The sequence below is a fragment of the Triturus cristatus genome, chromosome 11, assembly GCF_964204655.1.
Source record: "Triturus cristatus chromosome 11, aTriCri1.1, whole genome shotgun sequence".
Classification (NCBI taxonomy): domain Eukaryota; kingdom Metazoa; phylum Chordata; class Amphibia; order Caudata; family Salamandridae; genus Triturus; species Triturus cristatus.
Genome location: NC_140594.1, coordinates 543,827,042 through 543,851,860, shown reverse-complemented (window position 1 = coordinate 543,851,860; position 24,819 = coordinate 543,827,042). Strand labels below are relative to the sequence as shown.

Below are 24,819 nucleotides of genomic sequence, written 5' to 3'. Positions count from 1 at the left end.
ATTTTCGGGCGAAAAGCGGTGATAATTTTATCGCCTAATCAGCAAGGTCACGCTATCGCGTGAAACCTTGCATGAGCGCCTGAATTCTGAACACCCAGCTTTGCATCTCGAATGAGATGCAAAGTGGGCGTTCCTGCCCTGACATGACTGGAGAAATGTCGCTATGCGACATTTCTCCTATCATCAAGCCCCACGCTATGAAGCATAGCAGCAAGAAATGTAGCTATAACCCCTGTTAGCACTACTTTCCTTACGCCTGCTTCAGGGCTGACTTAGCCATGATATCCTATGGAAGGTGGATATCGTGACTAAGTTTGCCTAGCCCTATCATCAAGCTAACGCCAAACTTCGTGAGATTATCGCTGGGTTTCCTGCCTTTCTCAAACCTCATGCCTATTGGCTTTGTCAGACTGTCACACAATAATTAAAGGCATAAAATAGAACCAAATAAAAGAGCAAATCGATATATATACACCTCAGGATAGTGCCCCTTTTTAATAACATAAAGCATTATATACAGTCACTTACTGTCAACAATGTACATGTCAATACCCATTTCAATGTTCAACATAACTAAGTGTGCAAGGCTTTCTTCTACATTTCCCCTGTCTGAAAAACAGCAACAGAACATAGGAACAAAGATCAATGCACTATAGAACATTTAGATAGAAATCACATCCCCAGGAGAGCTTGTCTGTCAGCCAATAAGTAACTCTCCTGGAGTTACTCTTTAAAGGCCCCAGAAGACAAAGGGCTACAACAGCAACATGAACTGTGGGTTTCTGTGGGATGATGGTCAACAACTACTTCTGGGTGGCTCCTAAAGCAAATAAACTATTTCTGCAGTGCATCTGTCCTCCCTGAAGTAGAAAGGCAGTAACAGGAGGGAGTGTGAAGCACATTCCCCTTTAGAAATAAACTTCATGACACAGGACCTCCCAAAGATAGACAATAACAAAATCGCTGGTTGATGAAAATAGTTTTTAGTACCGGCAGCACCCAGGGCCCATGGGCCAGACCACCATAAAGGGAACAAACAAAGGTAGTTTTCTCTGGCCTGTTGGCCCAAACTGAACTATGTTTAATGAGTTGTGCTGGTGGTGTTAGGATCTAGCCACTATGAGTGCTGGATTAGGTCCTCTGGCCTCTACATTTTCAGCTGTTTCATGTGATCTTTCTGGTCTTTCAACTGTTCAGCACATTTTATTAGGAGCTTGATGTAGATTCTTTTCCCTCCAAAGAGGAAAGGCTCTGGGTCTGCTCTCCTGCCACTCTAGCTCTTATACCTGATTGTAAAGTGCTTTTAAAGCTTTTACACTGAGCTACCTTCCCCATAGTTCTCAAGGCAGGTTACACTCTCTATCTGCTCTACCCAGATCCTATGAATTGTGGCCACTGTCAGGGTGCTTATGTGTCCAATGGGAAACAGAGTCCCTATTCTATTTTAGAGGTTACATTTAGTCTACATTTTGGCATTTCTTTTTAACTTAGCATCTTTTTAAGATGGTGGTTTGAGTTTATTTACATTATAACGTGCAAGTATTGCGCATACATTAATATTTGAGTAGACATTATTGTGTGATAGTTTGCACTGTTAGTTCAAGGGTCATACATTTTAGAGTGCAATGTCTTTGTTTTATTATGTGCTCGTAGAAGTCAACTTTTTCCCTCCACACTAACTAAAAGTTTTTTTGCGCCTCTGGCACAGTGCAATAAGGCTGGCATTTTATTATTTAAACAGCATCCATGCTGAATACAGTGAGAGGCCCTTCATACTGAAGTTCTCATGGAAGCTACTGTGAGCTGTGACAGATGCAGCTCTGCAGATCCCAAACTTCATCCTGAGAAGGAAGAGAGCCATGCAAGAGAAGTGTGGAGGCCTGCAAACTGGGCCGGACTGAATACTGAACCTTTTGGCATGCTCCCGAGCTGGGGGCTGATGTCACTGCGGTGGGGGTTAATTTTGTTGATGGAGACCTGTGTGTGCTTCGAAATAAACAAAGCAAAACAAATTTCATTCAGCGCACGCAGGTCCCCATCAGCGAAATCAGCCCCCAGCTCGGCAGCATGTCAAAACGCCCGGTAACCAGTCCGTCCCTGCCTGCACACTCAGACGGGGTTCATTCGTTAATGCACTGAGACTGTCTTCCTGAGCTATTACACCAAGGTACGGGGTTAGATCATTCCAACAGGTCTTGTAAGAGTATTCTCAACATGCTCTCACTAGTATAGAGTTATTAGTAGGGGTGGGCAGAGCACCACGAAGTTCCGCAAGTGAGCGGGGTATTGCTCGTCCACCCCTCGCTGCGTGTAGAGCAGTCAAGGGCCTATGTTTCGGCAAATTAAATTCCGTGTTACCCTTACAGCACCTGACAAGAAGTTCTCTTTATTGTTAGAGTCCTATTAGCATTTTTATAATAACTACAGCAAAATTATGGTGCGCATGTCCTTAAGAGGACCCCCATTCACTTTAAGTAATATCCATTGGCCAGGGAGGTAGTGTCTGGTGGGGAGCATCTCCGTGGCACTGGAGAGGAGTTCAAGACCTGGCTGTTACAGTGCTTCATTTGCCTCCAGCTGCCAAAACTGTGCCTCTCTTGTGCCTGCTGCCCTTCTCCTGTGAAATTCGAGACCCTTTGGTCACTCCAGCATCTGACAACTCCAGGTCAACCCCCGGGCTGTGTGATCCACAGCCGGGTGGGGTCCTGCCTCTTGCACGAACGGATCCGCATCTACGGTCGAGTTCCTGTGGAACAGGTGCCTGAGGCGTCCAAAGCCGCCCTTCTTCTCCTTGCCACTCTATGGGGTGAGTGCTGCTGTGGGCTTCTCTCCGCAGCTCTTGGTTGAGTTCAGTGGGCCTGGGAGAATCAAGGCACGGGCTGGCTCTCCTGTGTCCTCTGCTGCTGTCTTTCACCAAGCACTTCCGGGGCAGAATGTTATGTTGGGGCTGTGGAAGGCCCATCTCAGGCTAGGAGCTTACACGCGGGACTCATTCTGGCACATTTCACTACTAAGTCATTTACTCAATTAAACCGAACCACAAACAGATGTGCACAGGCATGCGAGGCACGCAGCCTGGCTAGAATCTGCGGCCATGCAAATTCATGAGGAGGGGTTAGGGGCCAGTAGACTCCGCCATGCTGTGCATATGGAGTTTTTTGTCAAACTCAGCACCACAAGTGGAACGCCGAGTGGCAAAACTCTGCACACTCTGTTGGCAGAGCGGAATTTACTGCCCACCCCTAGTTATTAGTGATATAGGAGTAATAATAGACACAGTTTACATGGTTGAATTGTTTGTGTTTTTCACCATTCTAATAATGTTTATAACAATGATGTCTTATCTATCTAATAATCGCAGCTCATGATTTATTTACAAGGATTAGATATTTTCAATCAACATTTGAAAATGTATTCTTGTATCTTTACTTCGGGACTCCTTGGGCATGCAAAAGTGACAAACTAAAGGGTTAGTTCTCCTTCCACGAACTCCTTGGGAATCAAAGTGGTCATGTTCAAGGTTTCTGACAACATCTATAACTATGGAAATCTAGAGGTTTAGATGTGGTACTATGAGTTAGCTGAACCAACACCTACTGATGACATAAGAAGACTCAATCTCTTCATTGTGAATTTTGTTGATCCAATACACAGTCCACCTAAATTCGTAGAAACTATAAAACAAACCAGGGGTATCAAACACAGGAACAGTCCACATAAATTCCAGAGGATTCCTCTCCTCTAGAGTCCCTAGGAAGTCTACCCTTTAATGTCCCCGGAGGAGCCAGTGCCACTCGACAGTAAGATAAGGGTCTAACACAATCCAAAAAAGTGAAAGTCCACAGTGTCTTTCACTCCAAAGAGGAGTTTACCCACACAGGTTTCTTCAATTAATATATTCAGCTGTTCCCAGAGATTCCCAGAGATCTCTGCTTGTGGAAGAATGTAAAGGTGGCTGTGAACAGGTCTAATAAGTGGGCATCTTTGCCACATATTCTCTCCATGCATGATGCATCTGCCTACACAGCATCATGGATCTTTCAAAATGGAGAATTCATGTTTTGGTCAGCCACACCTCTCCTAGAGCCTGTACTTGTGCACCAGACATAGCAAGCTGTTCCTTTGCTCCAAACTTCAAAAGGAAGGCCCTCCTGAGAGTGGTCCCAGAGGTCTGTCTGCCTCTCTTTCTTTTGGGGCATGCCCTAGCTTGAAATTGTGAGTTATTAAGCCCATGCAGCAGGCTAGCCCTCAACAAATCGGCTTCTGTTTTAGGGGACGCTCTGGTGGGAGGCTTACCTACCTGCTGGTCAGCAAAGTAGTTCAGAGCCTTAATCCATCTCTTTATCCCTGAACCAATACCTATATATTTTTTTACCCAAACCACTTTCTCTCCCATGAGCAGGCTAATCCTCAGCAAATGGGCCTGTTGTCTTGGGGGAGACTCCGGGCGATATTGTGGTCTACCTGCTGGCCAGCATGGTAGTTCAAAGCCTGAAATGCTCATGCACGGGCGTCCGCGCATGCGCATTTGTCACAAGAAGTTGAAACAAGGAAGAGGGAGCCCCGGAGACGCCGCGCTTCAGGTAAGTCTCTTTACTTTTAATTATTTAACATGCAGGGTATTAATTTAAAAGGAGGGTGGGCGGGAGGCGGGCGGCGCGTACTGGGGCTACGCGGAGCGCGCGAGTGTGCGTAGATTTGGGCACATTACGCGCTGCTTCACGTAGCCCCACTACGCCCACCCTTATTTCTTATAGACACAGGAATGATGTTATGTTAAAATAAATATTTGGTCCTAGTCGCTCTAGCTTGATGGCCGGCTAGTTACTTCTTGTATCTTGATAGTTTGTGTCAATACAGCCCGAATTGCATCAGTGAATTTCCCTAGTCGGGCGACTGTTTGAGTTGTATTAGCAGAGAAGCACAAGTCTGAATCTTCTCTGCATCGTCCGGAGCCATGAGACCTGCAAATTGGGAGTACCAGGCAGTGCCACTCTCTAGCTAACTTTGGGCAGCAACGCAACAGATGAAGCCAAGATTTGCGGTGGTAACTGCAAATACGACAGGCAACTGAATTGTCTTGCTGGGCCCAGGATGGATTAAAGTCCACAATAGGCAGTGCTAGAAGTCTCATGTAAGTGATTCTTTTCCAGGGCAGAATTGTCAGGGCTTGCTCTAAATAAGGCTTAGGTTTTCCCAGGATATTAGAGACATCTAGTGTCGAAAGATTGGATTGATGGTGTAGGCTCTCCTGGTCCTTTTTGAAGGATATTCTCCTAACCTGTGTGTTCACTGTCTTTTTTCAGGCATTTGCCAGGACATCCGGATTGTGCACATGTTGGGCTTCTATTTCAAGTAGTCTTATAGCTACTGCCAACTGTGCCTGCCATGGGGAGCCATTCTCTTTAAAGATTGTTTTGATATGGGTTTTCAATGTGGATACAGAGGCACACAAAGCACTAATATAGTATTTTTAAAAGTCCCCTGAGCAGGTGATATCCAGGCAAGTTAGGCCCAGCTCCAGCCTTACTTTGGATCTCCTGGCCTGTCGTGGGAGAGCTAGAACCTTCTTGTAGGCGGAGATTTGGAGGTTTGTGAGGAGCTTGTTGAAGGTGCCGGGGAAGACTAAATGTCCATAGTTGAGAGGGAACAAGTTTTACTCTTACAACTTTCAGGATTGGTTCTGCTGTTGGACTATGAAGTCGCTGGTTTAAGCGTCGCAAACTGTAAATAATGCTGGCCCCCTTGCTTCTTAGATGTTTCAGGTGGACTGTTGGCTTTGCCCCTTCAGATTGCCTAATGCCCAGGAAGTTAAAACTTGTGCATGTTTTGATTTGCAGATCGCCTAGGCACCATTATGCTGTTTGCTTTTGGTGATACTTCCCAAAAATAAGTATCCTGGTCTTCTCCTGGTTAGCCGGAAGGTTGTTCTTTTGATTGTACCTGTGAAGCCCGTTTAGAGCTTTTTGTAGGCCAGACCGCGGGTGATCCATTATCATGATGCTGTCGACGTACTTAAGGATTTGGAGCTGCACTTTCCCCAGCTTTGGTGTTAGTAAACTTGCTCCTTTCAGGGCTTTTCCCAGGTCTGCTGTATAAAGATTAAAGAGAACAGGGGCGAGTACACACTCTTGTTTCAGGCCAGTATTGGTCAGCACCTTGGCTGTTACCGTGGTTTGGCTGGTCTCGATGCGGAACGAGGTCTCCTGATAAGTGCAATTATTGCCCTTGGCAACTGTTGGGGGATTCCCCAGGAGTCAAGTTTTTCCCACAGCTTCACTCGATCAACCTGGTCAAATGCTGCACTGTAGTCCACGAAGCAGCAAAAGAGGGGTAATAGTGCTGGCTGGGTCGCTCGATGTGACAGATGCCCCAATACTAGGATGTTATCCAGGGTGGAACTTTTGGGCCTAAAACCAGATTGAAAGAGGGGAAGAATGTTGTTTTCTTTTTCCCAGGCTTCTAGTTCTTTCAGTAGTATTCTTGTGTACACTTTCGCTTCAATGTCTACTAAAGCAATAAGACGGTATTTTTCTGGTTTCATACTATCCACTTTTTCATAAATAGAGAAGAGAATGGAACCTTTCCATGACGGTGGGACAGTTGAAGTAGCGTAAGCGTGCCTGAAAAGTGGTGTGAGCTGTTCTGCCCAGAAAACAGGTGATGCTTTAAACACTGATGCAGGGATCCCATTGGGTCCTGGGGCACCGTTTGTCCTCATTTTTTTTATCAAGATGATTACCTTGCCTCCGTGATGATAGGTGTTTTGTCGATCTTGTATGTTACCGGGAAACGTTGTTGTGGGTAAATGTGGGGCATGTTCTGGTGGTTAGAGTATAGCTGCTTTGCGTGTTTGACCCATTCCGCAGCTACCACGCCATTCTCTTTTGTCTGGCCAGTATTACTATGTTGATTTATTAGTTTCCATAGTTGGATGTGTCCCCTTTCTTTGAGGAGGGTGAATATTTTCAACCATTCTGCCTCGATTCTCTTAGCTCATATGTCCCAGACTTTCTTTCTATGTTCCGCGCAAAAAATTGTTATTGCCTGTGTTTGCTGATTTTTTGGTTCTCTTTCTTCTTGCCTTCAAGGCCTTTAAGAGGCTGCGCTTGGTTGGGTGAAGTCCTCTTGGGTGAATTTGTGAGAGGAGTCGGGGAGTGTGGATGGCCTGCCTTTGGGTGTTTCCTGATTCTCCCCTTAGGGCAAGTTTTAGTTCCTGTAGGATTGCTTTCCAGTGCTCCTGGGGGGGGTAACAGTTCATGTGACTGTGGAGTTCGACTCTTTGTGAGTAATCCACTCCATGAGTTTTGGGCCAAGATTTATAGTCCATTTTATTCTACTGAGAACTTCATGGTGCTCTTCTCCAGTTGAGGCCCCCAGTGTTTGCAGTTGTACTGTAGTTTTTTCATTTAACTGAAAGGTTACCCTCAGCGTCCTGTGGTCACTCTTGTCCCTGTTATCTACTTCGAAGTTGATAAAATATGATGCCAGGTGATCTGAGATAAAGACTTAGTCGATGGTGGACTTGTCCCTGAAGGTGGGGAAAGGGAGCCAGAGAGGGTCTGCAGCCATTTTGATAGCGTGCACAGAGACCAAGTTTTTATTGTGAGAAAGCCGCTGCAGAGGAGTTGCGCTGGAATGAGGTGGAAGATAGATTTTCGGGTTCTCTAACTCCCGTGTGTTCAGGTACCCGACTATAACTGGGTAGTGTGAGTCATATTTGTTGGAGATGATTCATTTTTGTTGTCAGTGTTTTTAGTGCTTGTTTTGTTGCTGGGAGCTGGGGTGGACATAGCAGTTGATTAACAAAAGGCGAATTGGGTTATTGTTACTTTTACGCATGCTAACGAGTGCCGCTTGCAGATCTAGGGTGTTAGTTGCAATTAAAGTTGTCTCTATTTTGCGAGCTTTATTGATAATGATTGAGAGACCGCCAGATGCTCTCCCACAGATATTGCGCTTCATGGCTGCGGAATGAAGTTCATAGAAACCTGGGAGCATTAAGGGTTTGGTTGCCCAAGTCTCTTGGAGGCACAGGATATCATTTTCTTGGAAGTATTTAATTACTGAATTGAACACAAGAAGGCTTTTTAAGCCGGCTATGTTCCAGGATATTAAGGACAGCTGAGTATTAATTCCAGGGATTCTGGTGCTGACACTGATGGTTAGCTCTCAAAACCATTTTGCAAAAGCTACTAGTAAATGATACTCAGGTAGTGAGACTCACTGAAAAACATGACTCGAAAACCTGGTGGACCAATATCAAAATTCTAGGAGGTTATGAGGGGATCTGCAACCTCTTCTTCATAGTATTAAATGATTTTCAGCTGACAAACTCTGCACTGCTCAAATTCAAGCCCTTTGAGATTGGGGAAAAATTATAATGCATGACATTGTGACCCATAAATCTCTATTCAAACCACATTATCAACTTTGGAATTCCCAGCAAATCACAAGAAAAGTATTCAAATATGTATGGACATTATCATCTTTCATGCAATTTGTAGGGACAATGATCTGCCACGCCTCCGGTGGCAATAAAGCCTTGACATTTTGCTGCCTTCACTTGTCAATTGCTACCCATTGACAAAGTGGAAGGTTTTGTAACAGTGGGAATAATGGATGGAAGCATTGTGGGGGGTAGATTGGGTCCTATGGAGCGCTGCATGTTTTCACCAATGTCCCATATGAACGTTTCCTTTTGTTTTGTCATTGTAATTGCAATGATAGCGCTTCGTAAATGCAAATGCTAGATGAAGATCAGCTGTCTAGTGTGGTCCTACCAATCTGCATTTGCACCTGGTTGCACAGATTTGCAGAATGAATTTGTCTGGTGGAGTAGGATGTTAGGGAATCTTTTTGAGAAACTGCTTTGCGATGTGCTTATTGTTAAATTCAGCACACAACAAAATATTTGTCTGCTCACATTGCATAGACTGTGCAAAAACAACCCTTCTAGGTGAATTAATCAATAATATATATGGACCATTTAGTCCCAAAGCCTCTGTTGAATTTAGCAATAGCAAGGTGTTGTAACCAGTCAAGTTCAAACACAATCCCGTAGCAAGTAAGTTGATTTCCTCTTTTTATATCTCTAGGGAACATCTATTTACTCAATGTACAATCATTTCCATTTCTCATTCAATTGCCTATCATTTCCTGAAACACTTTTTAAACCATGTGTATATTGATCATTTGCAATATTTGTAAACTCGAGATAAAATCATTTGCAATATTTGTAAACTCAAGATAAAATATCAGTGGTATTAATTTTTCCTGCAAAATATTTACTGTGATTTTAGTCATAAAAATAAAATCTCCCGCTAAAGAATGGAACATTTAGTATTTTAGTTCAACACATTATGCATATCATTTTTGACTTACCACTCTCTTGGCTATGTTGAATGCCTAAGAGTTCATCAAAGGTCTGGAGTGTTGTGCTCTGGGCAGCACTTCCTCCTGAATATGCTATTGGCTCTTCAGAGACTCCTTCATATATCAAGCCATCTGGCATTGCTGAGTTATCCTTCCAACTGCAGAAGAATATAGTTCAAAAAGAATAAGTGATTTTGCACTATGATATCTAAGAACTACATTTGCAAAGGTAGAGGTAGGTGTCATAACTAAACAAATATTGGATCCTATGTACTATTGTTTTGCAGTTTGGTAAACAGTATGAGATTTATTTCCGAATGCCAACAGTGTGATTAGAGACACCCATCTTCTAGAATGAAGCACCTTCATTTTTAAACCACTGCACATTGGTGAGACTTTGAGGGAAGATGGAACCTAAAGAAGAGGAATGAAGCGACGACTGTGTTCACTTATTGCTTCTTAAAGAGGACTACAGGCTTGTATTTTCTCAAACTCAGTTGGCTCAAGATAATGGCACATTGACCTCTCCACTCCTTCTTGGTCTGAGTCAAGGGTGGATTTGCTGTGCACCCTAAAGCAGAGCATCTCTTGGATAGCTATAGAGCAGTTTTTGCCAGGGTAAAGGGTACCTCAGACTCTGGCAATACAAGTTGGTGTCCTGTAAGTGGGTAGGAGGCCAAGGGGCTTTTGAAGTGGAGGCATTTGATAAACTCCATTTTCAGGGCCATGGGGTGATGCTAAAGAGAGACACCGGGCTTGACGTGCAGGATGTGGAGGCAATAGTTCACGTCCTTGAGCTCTTCCTCAATGGAGGAAGCACATTGAAAGTTAAAAAGCTCCAGATAAAACATCTGAAAATGTTGAAGAGAGGAGGCCCTGCAATCCACTCCTGTTAACTGAAGCATTACACGAAGAGTGAAACACAACAAACTCCATGTTAAAGTCCCATGCGGATCGCAAGAAAACTGTCTATGAGCTTCTTGCTCCTAAGGCAGCTGTCTGGTAGGTCCCCAGGCTCACTAAGTAGAGAAAAACCTAATTGCCTCCAACTGTTTCATAGATGCCCCCTTCGGAAGGCCACTGCCACAGAGGACCCGTCAATGTGTGTTTTGCATGCTATTTACCATAAGATTATGCCCCAAAGGGAGGGCAAGTGTCAATGGGGATCACCCAGCTTTCAGGTGCTACAAGGTGTGAGATACAAGACCCACCATAAAAAGCCACTGTGGAACCCCAAAACTGTGTAGAAAGACCCAGTAGAGGGATGGCAGGCATGAGATGCATCAACTCTCTCCTTTACCTCATTACCCCCAGAAGGAGCAAAGCAGAAGATGGGCAAGCACACAGTTTGCCTGCTGCCAACTGCAAGGTCTGTGTCATGACTGTAAAGGGGAAGCAGGAAGCTAGCTCCAGTGCTCCACTCCCAAAGAGCACATGGTAGGGGATGAGCAGGTGTGGAAGTACACAGTTCCCCCTGGAGAAACAGCATAGAAAATGATTATACTCTCCAAGGGACAACTTTATTTATCATACGAGGTTTGTATATGTACGTAAATTACCAATACCCATATTAAACTATAGCCAGTACTCCATAAATGAATCACATTCATTTACTATAAAGAACACTCTCTTGTATTCCAAAGTTATTCTGTTTTTCTTTTCATATTTTTCTTTACCCAAATCAATTAATTCACCATTTGCTATATATGTGATTACATTAAATAATGACAATTTTTAATACATATTTAGCTTGTCCCTAAGTCTTGGTAATTCCTAACAAGACTAACACTTCTAAATGGAAAGAACAGTTCAAGTATGTAAGCCTTGTACCAATGTCTTTTTTTTAATGACCTTGTGTATTGTTCATTTTCGCTTGTCCATCCGCTGTAGTTCAAGGTCCCAATTTCTAGGTTGTATGTGGAAAAAGGCTATTTGTAAAACGGTCAATGTGTTTCAACCTCTCATTTTCTTTTATGGGCCTTCTCAGGAAGACTTGCTCAAGGATCTAAAAATTAAAAAATTAAAAATGGTCTATATATTTCTGTTGCTCTATCCAGCAGGCTTGTCATAGTTTGCTATCCCTACGTTATATGTGGTGTATGTTTATCTCAATGACCCACGCTAGTGTGCCCTTTGGCCATAATGGTTGTAGATCTGGTCATATATGGAATTAAACATCTTCAGCGTCTTTCTGGTGCTACCGTGTACTACATAACCTGTCTGTGCCTATATCTCAAACAATGGGTGAGATCCCTGTATTGCTCGGCTATATCTGTAAAAATATGTAGGCATGTGACTGTATAACCTATTATATGACATTTATATCCATGTGACATGCCTGTTTCCATGTGTAATACATCCATATATTTTGATATTTATCACTGCAGTTCAGGAAAATATTAACATGTGTGAGAAATAAATGGACTGCCTTTTATATTTCTGAATCAAAATTTTTCACTTTTGCAGTGGTCTTCCAACATTCCATGCAAAGCCCGATAGTATAAAATCTGTAAAATCATCTCCAAACTTCCCTCAACCAATAAAAAGACATATTTGAGTGAGATTAAAAATGTTCATTATTGCAAGGATGAAAAAAAACATTTAGAGGATTGTGACTTATATTTCCGGAAATGTAGATCAATCCACTTATTCAGTACCAATTTTTAATTTATAAAACTAAATATAAGCAGTGGAAATATTTCAAATGAGCCAAACACTTATAGTGGGATCAAACGAGTGAGCGACAATCTTCAAATTCTCGAAAACATTAGTGTTGCTTTCACTCATACTAAATGCAGTATGTAACACAAAAACAATTGCAAGCTACGCAGCCAACGTATCAAAGGTACTTAGAGGACACAGGCCTATTTTGTCTGTGTAATTCTGAAAATAGTTTTTTTACTTTTCTCCTTTAATTTTCGAACATTAACATATTGACTATTTCAAACACTCTACTGTGAAAAGATTCCCTTCAATTGCATAAAATGATAAGTACATTAGTCATATCTTATGTCACAGCCCTAGGCCCCTTGTGGAGCCCTTCATGCCCCAGATAGTGGCACACTGTACATTTAAAAAAACACTGCTATATTGAATTTTATCACCAAAATTGTTTGCGAGCCAGTATGATACGTTCATTCTGTCCATCAACTGTTGTTTTTGCATTTGTCACCCGAGTGGGACGGGTATGCTCAGACGTGGGTCCCGTGCTCTCCATGTCACTGGAATCAAGCTATCCTGAGTGAAGAAGGGTGAAACCCAGAAACCGGTCCTAGGATGCTTGTTCCAGTCCAGGGAGGACCTGGCTTGGCAATACAGGCTGGACTGTTCCCATGAGGCACAGGGTCAAGACTGATTTGCATATGGTTCGGTTCAAACTGGAACGGCATGGTGAGCAAAAAAACGATGGATTTAGGCCCAGATCTCTGTACTGGGGTGAATGTATGACATTGTTCTGCATTCTGTCCATCAACTGTAGTTTTTGCATTATTAAAACACAGCTACATATTTGGATTAATTAATAATCAATACTTACCCAGAAAGAAAGATCCGCATGACAATATAAAATATTGCTGGATCAACATAATCTGAGAAAAGAAAATGTGAAGTAAGTTTTCTTGTGTCAACAAACAAATGCATCTGTCCAAACATACAGCTTTCACTAAGTTGAGGGGACTGCAGTCATAAGAAAAGCTTTGAACTTCGAGAGCCTCTTTTGCTGATCTCTCTAGGAGATTTTTAAAGGTGACCTGACAAATTCTGAATTCTTTCTACAGTTGCAACTGTTGTAGTGTAACTTCGGCAGCATGGGAATCCACACATAACAGTTAAAATAGGATTAGTTCCTTCTTTTGGCCAACAAAGGAATTCTGCCACCTGTCTGATGGTACTACGTCGAGCCAACACAGTGGTCTAGCTTATGTAATAGTAGCGGCCTGTGTATTGATACAGTGGTGAGGTGGGGGGACAGGCGTGGCAGGACAAGATGAAAACAAAAACACCTACCTGCATTGCGCCCCTCTCTTTGGAGGCACAGGCTCCCCCGACTGCACTGCAGCCAATCCGGACGCTGCTTTCACGCTGCTGAAACCAGCATCAGGATTGGCCTGAGTTCCGAGGATTTGCACTCACAGTTAGACTGGGAGCCTGTGCCTGCTGTCTCTAACCTGGCAATGCAGCTCGGGTTGAAGAGCATTCAGTGCTCATGACGATTTGGCTGGCCTGAGATGGCCAGCCAAACCATTATGCACACTGATAACAGTGCCCACCACTCCCTCTCAGTCTCTGTCACCCCCTGGCCATGCCCCCGAGAATCCACAGTAGGAGAAAATAAAACTATAAAAAACATGGTTTAGTATCATTTTATTTTTCAAGTTTTGCAGCTGCTGCTGCTGGCGGGGAGGTGACACTCCTTCATCACAGCGGAGGAGCTGCCACTGTTAAGTAATTAACGCTTCTAGGAGAATAACCTTATTTGACCCCCCACTCAATGGGGATGTAATCCAATCTTCCCTTGATGCAAAAAAATATTCTCATTCGGAAACTCAAAAGGATATTAAACCACAAAAACTGATTATTCCAAAACTCAGGGTCTGATTTCTATGATGGCAGTGAACATACACCATTGCAACAGCAACAGAGTATGCTTACAGCCAACATAATGGTGTGCCCACTAAATTTAGATTTGGACAGAAGTTTGGTTTATTCATGGTGAAGACTACTCTGTCTCCGTCATGATTAAACCCATTTGATAGCCTTGTGGCGTAAGGGTCATCGGAGTCAGAACTCTAATTCCGGCCACCTCTTATATAAGGGAGAAAATAAATGTTAGTTTTCACTGCCCATCATTGCCAAGGGAACCCTGGTGAACTGAGGCAGTGAAAAACTGCTAAATGCTTCCCTCTCACCATGGGAGAGGTCTCTCATGGCGAGGTGAGCATTTTATTTTTTATTTTCAAAAATAAAATCCTGCTGCTGGATTTTCTGTTAGAGATTGGTGCAGGGCTTCATCGTGTTAATGCAGCTTTGCCCCAAACTACAAAAAGTGCTGAAAGAACTACCGTAATGGTGGTTCCTGGAAATGCTCTAAGAAATGACCACCTGCTTGGTGGTCATTTCTAAATCCAGTGGACGGTACCTTCATAGGGGGGATAGAGTGATTAACTCTGCCGCACTGGCAGAGATGCAGGGCTTTGTGCAGATTATGAATCTGGCTCTTAGTCTTCCCTGTGTGAGTGAAGACAAATTCCACAACACAGCTTTTAAAATGTATTTAAAAAAAAGAACAGGCTACCATACCTCTATTAACAATTCTCACAATGGAGCAATTTTTACAGACTGACAGTGGGGAACTTTAAATGAAGCCAGCTGGCCCATATATAAAGACTGTTTATATGGTAAACAACCATAGCAACAAATCCTAACTGTATGCATTTTTGTAAAACGTTTCAAGTCACAAAGTAGCCTGGCAGCATCGATGTAGTGTTTTTACCTACAATGATGGAAGACCACCCCATACATAAAAGTGAATACTGTTCGCAAGAACACATGGGCATTGGGAAAATTCAAACATCCGCAAGCAAAACAAAATAAAATTGGTAGACAAAACATTGTCAACCCTGAGTCTCCATATTGAGACTATATTACTGTACCACACAAGCCATTATCACACATGGCTTTACAACCTGCTCAATACAATGCCTGCGGCACTACCACAAAAGTCTTTACCATGCAAAACTTTACCACGCATACAGTGAGATCTTAAGGATTGTGGGTGCCCTGGGCCAAACATATTTAGGGGGTCCCTGTTTGAAACAGACTTTATTTTATAATCCAATTTCAGCTCTCTCATGCCCTCTTTGGCCAGGTCACTGAATGCAGCTCCTTACTCATCGAAATTCTAAATGTGTTTAAATGTAATATTCAGGTATAGTGACTATATTGTAACACACCAGCAGCTCACTAATATTGCTGCAAATAATCTCTGTGATACCCTCCCATTTCTCATATGAGAGGCCCTGATTTGATCTAAAATAAATCATTTTATGGATATAGACTCAACATTGTTTCAGATGTAAACACATTTCTCAGCAAAATGTCTATAATACACTGTCATGCAGCACCCATGTTAAAAAATAAATTAATGGAATACGGTATTTAAAAAATCTGTTTCAGAGTTATTCAAGGTCATCAGGGAAAGACTCTGTAGAACAGGGTTTGCTCTGTCAGGGTGGCCCCTGAAAGGCGGGGGCCCTGGACCACAGCCCACTTTGCCCATGTCTTACAACATCTCTGCACGCATATGCCTTTACCACGCATGTCTTTCCAACAACGTTTTGTGAATGGTAAAGGCATGTGTGTGTGTGTGTCTATATATAACAATATTTATATATATATATACCGTTGCCTCGTTGCTCTTTCCAGTCCAGCGGGACCCTTGGGAAGTGGCGCGCACGCCGGCAGAGCATACCAGCTAATCACACAAAAGTTCCAGTAGGCGCGCTCTCAAGATATAGTACACTCGTACCACGTGAGAAGTTGCAAAAATTATTTTATACACAACGTGTTTCGTCTGCCAAGCAGTCTTGATCCCGTGTAATGTGCATACCAATCCAGTGCCTTAAAAATGCATGGTTGAAACAAACGATGGTTACATGAGGAATGCTAACATGTCGGCCATATTAGAATGGTGTCGGCAATAAAGCATGCATTGCCTAAGTAAAAATCAAATGGTACAAACACCTAGAAGAAGAAATAAGTATTTAAACCTACCTTGTGAAATACAAATAATGGCATATGTTCTGTATGTGGTAACTCAAATTGTACAGACTCCAAAAGAAGCAAGCATGTGCGACTTGGCTCACATTAATTTCCAGCCACATGTCGATGTAGTGCATGGCTCTTGTCAAAGTACAGCTATTTGTTTTCATTGATTCTGCACATGCTTGCTTCTTTTGGAGTCTGTACAATTTGAGGCACCACATACAGAACGTATGCCATTAATTATATAAAATAAACACGTTGTGGAATAAACAGTTTTTGCAACTTCTCGCATGGTTCAAGTGTACTATACCCTGAGAGCGCACCTACTGGAACTTTTGATTATAGCTTTATATGTGTATATATATATATATATATTCACTGAAAAAACCATAGGTTTCACACATGTTATAGTTAGCGGAAATTTTACTGATAAAAAACCAATGAAATTGCCCCGTTATTGTTAGTGCTGGCAACTATAACTCACGCGACCGCAATCCTCTGCTGATGCTAATACTGTATTTAGACACTTATTTGCCCATGTCTTCTTCCATACATTTTTAGCTATACATATATTACAAATATTTTTTTTTATAAAGACACATATGTCATCGGCAGAAGATTGCGGTCGCGTGAGTTATAGTTGCCAGCACTAACTATAACGGGGCAATTTCATTGGTTTTTTATCAGTAAAATTTCCGCTAACTATAACATGTGTGAAACCTATGGTTTTTTCAGTGAATTTGCAAGGTTTTTTAAATGCTAATTCCTAACTATAACGTGTGTGAAACCTATGGTTTTTTCAGTGAATTTGTACGTTTTTTTAAATGCTAAGTTACTTTACGCCATTCGAGGCGTGCGCGCCCACTTAACGCAGTTCGTTCCGTGCACGGTTTTTATCAACTTTAATAGGCCCTGTACATTTGGTGGCCTTCGGCCACCAAAAGCACAGGGGGTGGGGTCAATGTGGATAGTGTTTTTTTTATTTCGATTTTATAATTTCATGTTTTTTTTCATTAATAATAAGCCCTGTACATTGGGTGGCCGGCGGCCACCAAAAGCACAGGTGGTGGGGTCAATGTGGATAGTGTTTTTTTTATTTCGATTTTATAATTTCATGTTTTTTTTCATTAATAATAAGCCCTGTACATTGGGTGGCCGGCGGCCACCAAAAGCACAGGGGGTGGGGTAAGTGTTGATAGTGTTTTGAGATTCAATAAGCCCAGTACATTTGGTGGCCTGCAGCCACCAAAAAAACAGGGGGTGGGGTAAGTGTGGATAGTGTTTTTTTTTTTCCATTTAATTACCGTACGCGTACGGTAAGCGTACTCGGCGAAATTGCCGAAAAAAAAATATAACCGTTTTTGCTCTTTGGGGATGTTTGGGGACTCCCTCAACATGACTGTGTGGGAGGGAGTTGTCAAAACTGCCCCGTAACATGTTTTTGGGCATCAAGTTTGATAAATAACTCTCAATGCGAGAGACAAAATGGCGGACGCCGCTTCCTGGTTTCGGCCGATTCGAATGTTTACTAAGATCTAAGAGCCAATCAGAATCGCGCTCGCGCACGCCACCGTACGGTAAGCGTACGGTAAGCGTACCGTAAGCGGGCTCAGATATATATATTGATTTAAAGGCTATTTTCTCAGAATCTACTGAACAGATTTACACCAAACCTACAAAAGGCACTTCCTTGACCTAGGGACTACCTCTCTGCCAGCCGTTCGGGCTGTAGCTCATTCTAAAGGTCCTATGGAAAAATGCATGGGAAAAACGCGTTTTGGGACCCCCCTTTTATCTCAGCCCCCGCTTGACGAATCCCCCCGAGACTTTCAGGGTAGGAGCGTAGCGTAGCGCCCCACCTATTTTGAGAAATTCGCGAGGATTCCTCGACCGGCGCCAAAGTTATTCAAAATAGAATGTTGAGGTTTTCCTATGGAAACGTGGTCCTAACTATAACTACCTACTGGCGACCGCCAGTAGGTAATATATATATATATATATATATATATGAGAAGAAAAGGTTGCCCTGCATGAGACTGCACACACGGTAAGTTTACCACTTCATTGAAGACTTGCAGGTTACACAAACTCACAGCTGGAGTCCTCCCTGGAGAGCCTGACGCGTTTCGAACATTACGTTCTTAATCATAGGCACAAAACGAAGCAGCCACAGCATTGCAGAATTTATTCAATTTGAGGATGCGGATTTGTGGCGACTTTGATATGAGGTTGCCGACGAAGCGGTAAGGTCCCCTTGTTGTTGCTTACATGGGCAGTTTACTCGAGACTTGCAACTGTGGATTTTCGCTTTGCTGGGTATTATTAAGAACTTTGTATGTCAGCAACACCCACTTGGGTTTTTCATGTGTCTTTGCAGAACTTCAACCCCCAGAAGACACTTTGGTACACGCCCACTGGGGCGGGATGTTGGAAAATTGAGAAAATTGAATAAATTCTGCAATGCTGTGGCTGCTTCGTTTTGTGCCTATGATTAAGAACGTAATGTTCGAAACGCGTCAGGCTCTCCAGGGAGGACTCCAGCTGTGAGTTTGTGTAACCTGCAAGTCTTCAATGAAGTGGTAAACTTACCGTGTGTGCAGTCTCATGCAGGGCAACCTTTTCTTCTCATATATATATATATATATATATATATATATATATATATATATATATATATATATATATATCATCATCATCATAACTTTGTTCGACGGTTAAGTCATCAAAGTACATCATATAAAAATACATAAATTATTCAAATTACAGCGAATTTCCAAAAAATGTAAAATGGTTAAAATTAACATTCCATTCCATGACACAACATATAAAACTACAATATCTTTAAATATTCCCAATTTACTATAATTTATAACATATTCAACATTTCTAACACATTTAAATCAATAGTAAATATCAATATACTCAAATTAGGAAGACGTCTAAAGGCGGCTTTTAGAGCGAATTGACCATGTCCATTAGAGAAATTTCGCAACTGCTATCGCAATTGTAGGGTTAGAATCTGTACTTAAAATTCTCAGGGCGTCAACATACCTCCGAGTACCCATAAGCCGACAAATGGGTTTTATCCACATTCGGCGAGGGGCAAGATATTGAGGACAGCCAAACAAAATGTGACTGACAGATTCTTGTTGGTCCGGACACCAGGGGTATCTGTCACTTGAAGACCCCTCCCATTTCACCATAAACTGCCTAGTTGAGAGGGTACCAGCGCTAAATTGAAAATACAGTTTACGATCATATGGCCTTTCAATAACATCCCAATATTCTTCAAGCATGGGCCTGGTCTTAAATTCAAGAAAACCACCTGTGAGATTTGTTGGTAACTTTTCCAACATGATTGAATGGTGGACCATTTCCCAATATCTTGCTTTTAAAAGTTTTTTACATGTGAAGGTTGCATTTTGAGGATTATCCCACAGATCTACCATTCCCATCTTCCCTAATAGGGATCTAATCTCACTGAGCCATTTTATTTTATGAAAAGGATCATTTTTAATAATATCCATAAGGCCTCGAGCGTATTGCGTTAACTCCTCTGTACTCCATATTCTACACCAATATAACAATGGGCGCAAAATTACTAAATATTTAATCCCTTTTCTACCTAGATCCCATTGTAGAGGGATTAAAGGGGTGCTTTGTGGTACACCAGTCAATTTGCGAAAAAACTCATTTTCCACCTTGGTCAAGCGGGATACGTTTTCAAAACCCCATAGTTCAGCTCCATATAGGGCTGAACTTAACACCTTCATCCCATAGATCTCAAGAGCTGGGCGGATAGGTTTAGTCTGTGATGCTTTGAATTTTTGTAGGAGACAACCTGCTTGTTGCTGATGCTTGAGGACAGCCAGGTTAATAAGGTTATTCCAATGCATGTCTCTCTGCAAAGTCACCCCTAGGTAAGTGAAAGCGTCCACCTGTTCTAGTGGACATTTGTCCATGACTATATTGCCTCTTAAAGATCCGTGTTCATTAAACGCCATGAACTTAGTTTTGACAGTGTTTATTTCCAACCCATGCAGGCTACAAAAATCTACAAAACGCAACAAGGCTTTCTGAAGGCCGCAGGGAGTTTGAGAGATGAGCAAGGTGTCGTCCGCAAACAAGAGGACAGGGATGCGAATACCATCCAGCACCGGGGCATTGGTGGGGGTCAGAGAAAGGTAATCCACCACCCCATTGACAAAGAGCGAGAACAGGGTAGGCGCCATACCGCACCCCTGCCGCACTCCCCGCTCAATGGGGAAGGCTTCAGTAACCTCCCCCTGTATTCCCCACCGAACCCGTGCAAAAGTGTCCTCATGCATGCGGACGATCAGTGTTAATAGTTATGCGGCCATCCCCAAATCCTTCCAAACCTGCCATAATTTGTCACGTTGGGACTAGGTCAAAAGCTGCCCTCAAATCCACGAACACTGCATACAGGGACCCTTTCCCTAGGACCACAGTGCGCCAATACAAAGTTACAAAGCTAAAAACTTGGTCAATTATACGTGTTTTCCTACGAAATCCCGCCTGTAATGAACTCAAGATATTATTATCATCCATCCAAACCTACATTTTAATTAGCACTAGCCTTCCCATAATTTTTTTAATGGAATCAATCAGGCTGATAGGTCTGTAGTTACCTGGAACAGCCTTGTCCCCCTTTTTATAAACCGGCACTATTTCTGCCCCCTTCCTAGAGGAGGGAACAGCCCCGCCCAGGGCTATAGCATTTGCCAGTTGAGATATATACAGCTGCCATGTTTGCTTATCATTTAAAAAAACATCTGCGGGGATGCAGTCCATGCCTGGGGCCCTTCCATCTGTTACAGTCTCCAAAACCCTGTCCACATCTTTCAGACTAAAGGTAACATCTTTATAAAACGTAAATTGATTAGCGTGAGCGCACTCATAACTTCCACTACGTGCGTATTGTGGTTTAAAAAACTCTACCCACAAGTGTTGCACAACATTATTCTGTGGGCGTTCAGGACACCCCCCCCTATGCCATTTGAATATATCCCAAAACAATTTTGGATTCTTAGCGTCTTTCAACTCCTGCCACTTACATCTATCCCATAACTTCTTCGCCTCAATCTGAACCTTCTTATACAGCCCCCTCGCCTCTCTAACCAATGTGGGATCCCGCTTCTTTATAGCCACACCCAGATTCAATCTGGCTTGTTTACAAGCTGCATTCTACCAGCTTTCTACATTCCTTCTGTTTTTCCTATTTCCAAGGCCCGTTTACAAAAATAAAACTTCAGGTGATCAAAGAGTTTTTCATGCTCTTGGACAATGCAGGACTGGGGGTCAGCAGTCTTCACAAGGGATCCCAAATCTATCAATACTTTATTTACATCTTCCCTAATTAGCGACAAGGTCTCGGGGTACTTAGCGACCTGGCTCCACTTAAGATGTCTCTCGTCATTTGCTAGGGCTACTTCGGGGACTATACTATCATAGTTAACTACTCCCACTCTACCTATTTCCAATTTAAAGGGAGAGGTAAGTGAGTTATGATCACTCTCTAGGCGTGTAATGACAGCCATGTCCATAAGGCAATGCCATAATTTTAAATGGACAAGCAAGTAATCTATTCGGCTAGACTTATAGCCGTTGTCATACGTAAAACTTCCCTGCCTATCAGAGTGCGTGCGCCCATTGGCGGCCCTTAGATAATTTCCCATACATAATCCCTTAAATTGTATAGCCGCTTCAGTCCACTTTTTTATGGGTACCAACTCAAGTTGGGGAATACCCCATCTGGAGTCTTCCTCCTCCGTTATCTTTTGGTCCTCGTAGCCTAACGGTTCGAATGTAACATTAAAATCCCCCGCAATAAGCGGGAATGAGTTAATTGCTAGGGTCTCAATTAAGTTATCCAAGGCTGAAACTACCATCGATTTTTTACCTCCTGGGAGCCCTCTTGCATAAACATTAAAAATATCTAAACTACCACCAGCCGACAAACTAAGTCTCACCGCCAATATATATTTATTTAGAACCGGGAGTTGCCGCATATTACAACTTAGTCCCTGTTTGACCCAAATCACTAATCCTCCCATTGGCCGTCCCCTTTCTGTCAGCAGGGACAAAGAAATTCACATACCCCTTACGAAAGGCAGGTTCCACCAACCAGGTCTCTTGGAAGAGGCAGATGTCATATGTGTCAACAAAAGTGTACCAATCAGCCAAATTCAATTTGCAACCGAGACCCGCCACATTCCAAGATACCTGTGACAAAGATGAAGATCTATTGGATTTACTATAAACATTTTCAACCCCCCCTGTACCTACATCCAATTCAATTAGATATGGTGAAGTCACCATTACATTACCTTCCTGTTCTAATTGAGCTATAATCTCTGAGCTTGATTGGTTCACACCTGAATTTCGGGGTATACCTTCATATAGATTCTCATCATTCACCTGCATGACCCGTAAACATCTTTCTAGTGGTGGTGATCGACGTCAATCACAATCTTCCAATCCTGACAATACCTCAAATCAATTGCAATCTGAAAGACCCCTTACATTATTCCTATTCCAAACCCCTCTATTCGATAACAATTTCCTGGGTGCTGGAACTATTACTGGATAAAAAAAGTTCAAGGGTAATGACTGAATCACAGTGTTTGCAACCTCATAAGCCCATTTACAAATGTGATCAACAGCCCTCCGATCTCTAAAATTAATAATTATACAATCACCATCTATTGACTTTCTCCGCACCCCCACCCAATCCACTCTTCTCACAAACAATATTTCCGCAGATACGTCTGGAGGCAGAGGGCGATTTGTATTAAGCCAAAAGATACATTTGTTCTTAAGTTCCATGTACGTCTCCCCCTTATCCTGACACAACTGGGGAACACCCACAAGAACCACCACATACGGAGTAGAATCCGGTGGAAGATCAATGCATGGGAAATTTTGTGAGGGGTGCATTGCAAGGGTAGTAGCATCCCTCACCACTTGAGACTGGGTCACAGATCTCGGAACATCTGTTACCACTATCCTATCGCTAGAAGGAGGTGGATTAATAGGTTCTACTGGAGATTTATCGATGGGTAAAGATATAAGGCCAAGGCCCATAGATTTGTCATCGTTTTTTTCCTTCCCCCCTGAGAGGAAATTGGGGCTACTACGATTCCTGTTTTCTCCACTTGAGCCTTTTTAGTGTTTTTTGCTCCATTTACCCACACACCACCCCGCAATTGGCCCGATGCAAGAGCAAGTTCTAGACAAACGAATCTACTTTCAATGGTATCAAGTTTGTCATAGATTGGGAGGCAAATCTTTTTAAATATGTCCTCCAACTTGCTCCAAAAGTTAGATCCCAATTCATCTGTCGAAACATCCACTGTGGGGCTCGGAGGATCCACGTCTATTTCAACAATTGGATGGCATGTGATTGGGCTAGTTGAAGGTATTGGAGCTGAAGGACCATTAGTTTTCATAACTTTGGCTTTCCTTCCCTTTATTTGTGGTTGTGTTCCACTCCACTTCCTTTTGTGTGTTTTATTTACTGCTTGGTGACACACCCCAGCTTTATTACCATGGGCAGATCTAGTCTTAACACATGATAGCGGTGACCCAGAGTCTCTAGTGTCCAATTTAGAATTTACAGTGGCAGTAGTGCGGATTTTACGTGGCTGCAAGACAGTCCGACATCCATCCGTCTGTAAAGGGGAATTCCCCTCTCTTTCATCGGTATCTATCACTGCATCAGTAACCGATACCGAAGAGGGCAAGGGGGAACCAGCTAGGGTTAATCTACCCAGGGAAGATTGTTTACTAAGCGCAATATCCAACGATAATCTTTTTTCTGTTAGTTCGATTTCATGCGCTAAAACGGACGAAGCTCTGACAAGGAACTGGTCCAAAGTGCCTACTGTAAGACCACCCGACATAGTTTTTTTTAGAGGTTAGGCATGGATTTACAACTGGTACACTGACCTTACTTGCCGATGTTATGGGGGTGGCCTGTCCCATCCTCTCTGTTCTCGAACGGGCTCAAACGGGCCCGCCCTTGCCCGGGCTTCGCCCGTGCGCGTCCCGCGATGCGTTAAAGGTGCGTGGTTAATTACCACCGCTAGGTGGATAGGAGGTGACCGGGAAGAGGCACCAGCTGTGTCAAGAGCTAGGGCTGCTGGTCCTCGCAGTCCCGCAAGAATGTCCGCAATGCTGCTACGAGCCAATATATATTCACAGAAAAAAACATTGTTGAAGGCGGCAGACAGATGATGGGAGGTCGCCGGGAAGAGGCACCAGCTGTGTCAAGAGCTAGGGCTGCTGGTCCTCGCAGTCCCGCAAGAATGTCCACAATGCTGCTACGAGCGGCTCCCGCGAAGCGGGGGCTGCAAGCAGTTGAAGGCGGCAGGCAGATGATGGGAGGTCGCCGGGAAGAGGCACCAGCTGTGTCAAGAGCTAGGGCTGCTGGTCCTCGGCGTCCCGCAAGAATGTCCACGATGCTGCTACGAGCGGCACCTGCGAAACGGGGGCCGCGAGCAGTTGAAGGCGGCAGACAGATGATGGGAGGTTACCGGGAAGAGGCACCAGCTGTCTCAAGAGCTAGGGCTGCTGGTCCTCACAGTCCCGCAAGAATGTCCACGATGCTGCTACGAGCCAATATATATATATATATATTCACAGAAAAAAACATAGGTTTCA

The 24,819-nt window shown here is 43.1% G+C and overlaps 1 protein-coding gene across 1 annotated transcript in view; it reads right to left on the bottom strand.

Moving 5' to 3' along the window:
• The window catches only part of LOC146785048 (indoleamine 2,3-dioxygenase 2-like), a 277,794-nt gene that overhangs the window by 5,486 nt on the left and 247,489 nt on the right, over positions 1-24,819 (bottom strand). The window contains exons 8-9 of the mRNA XM_085633495.1: positions 12,911-12,962; positions 9,385-9,533 (exon numbers count right to left, since the gene is read on the bottom strand). Of these exons, the coding sequence (XP_085489621.1) occupies positions 9,385-9,533; positions 12,911-12,962 (201 nt within the window). The remainder of the gene's footprint in view (positions 1-9,384; positions 9,534-12,910; positions 12,963-24,819) is intronic.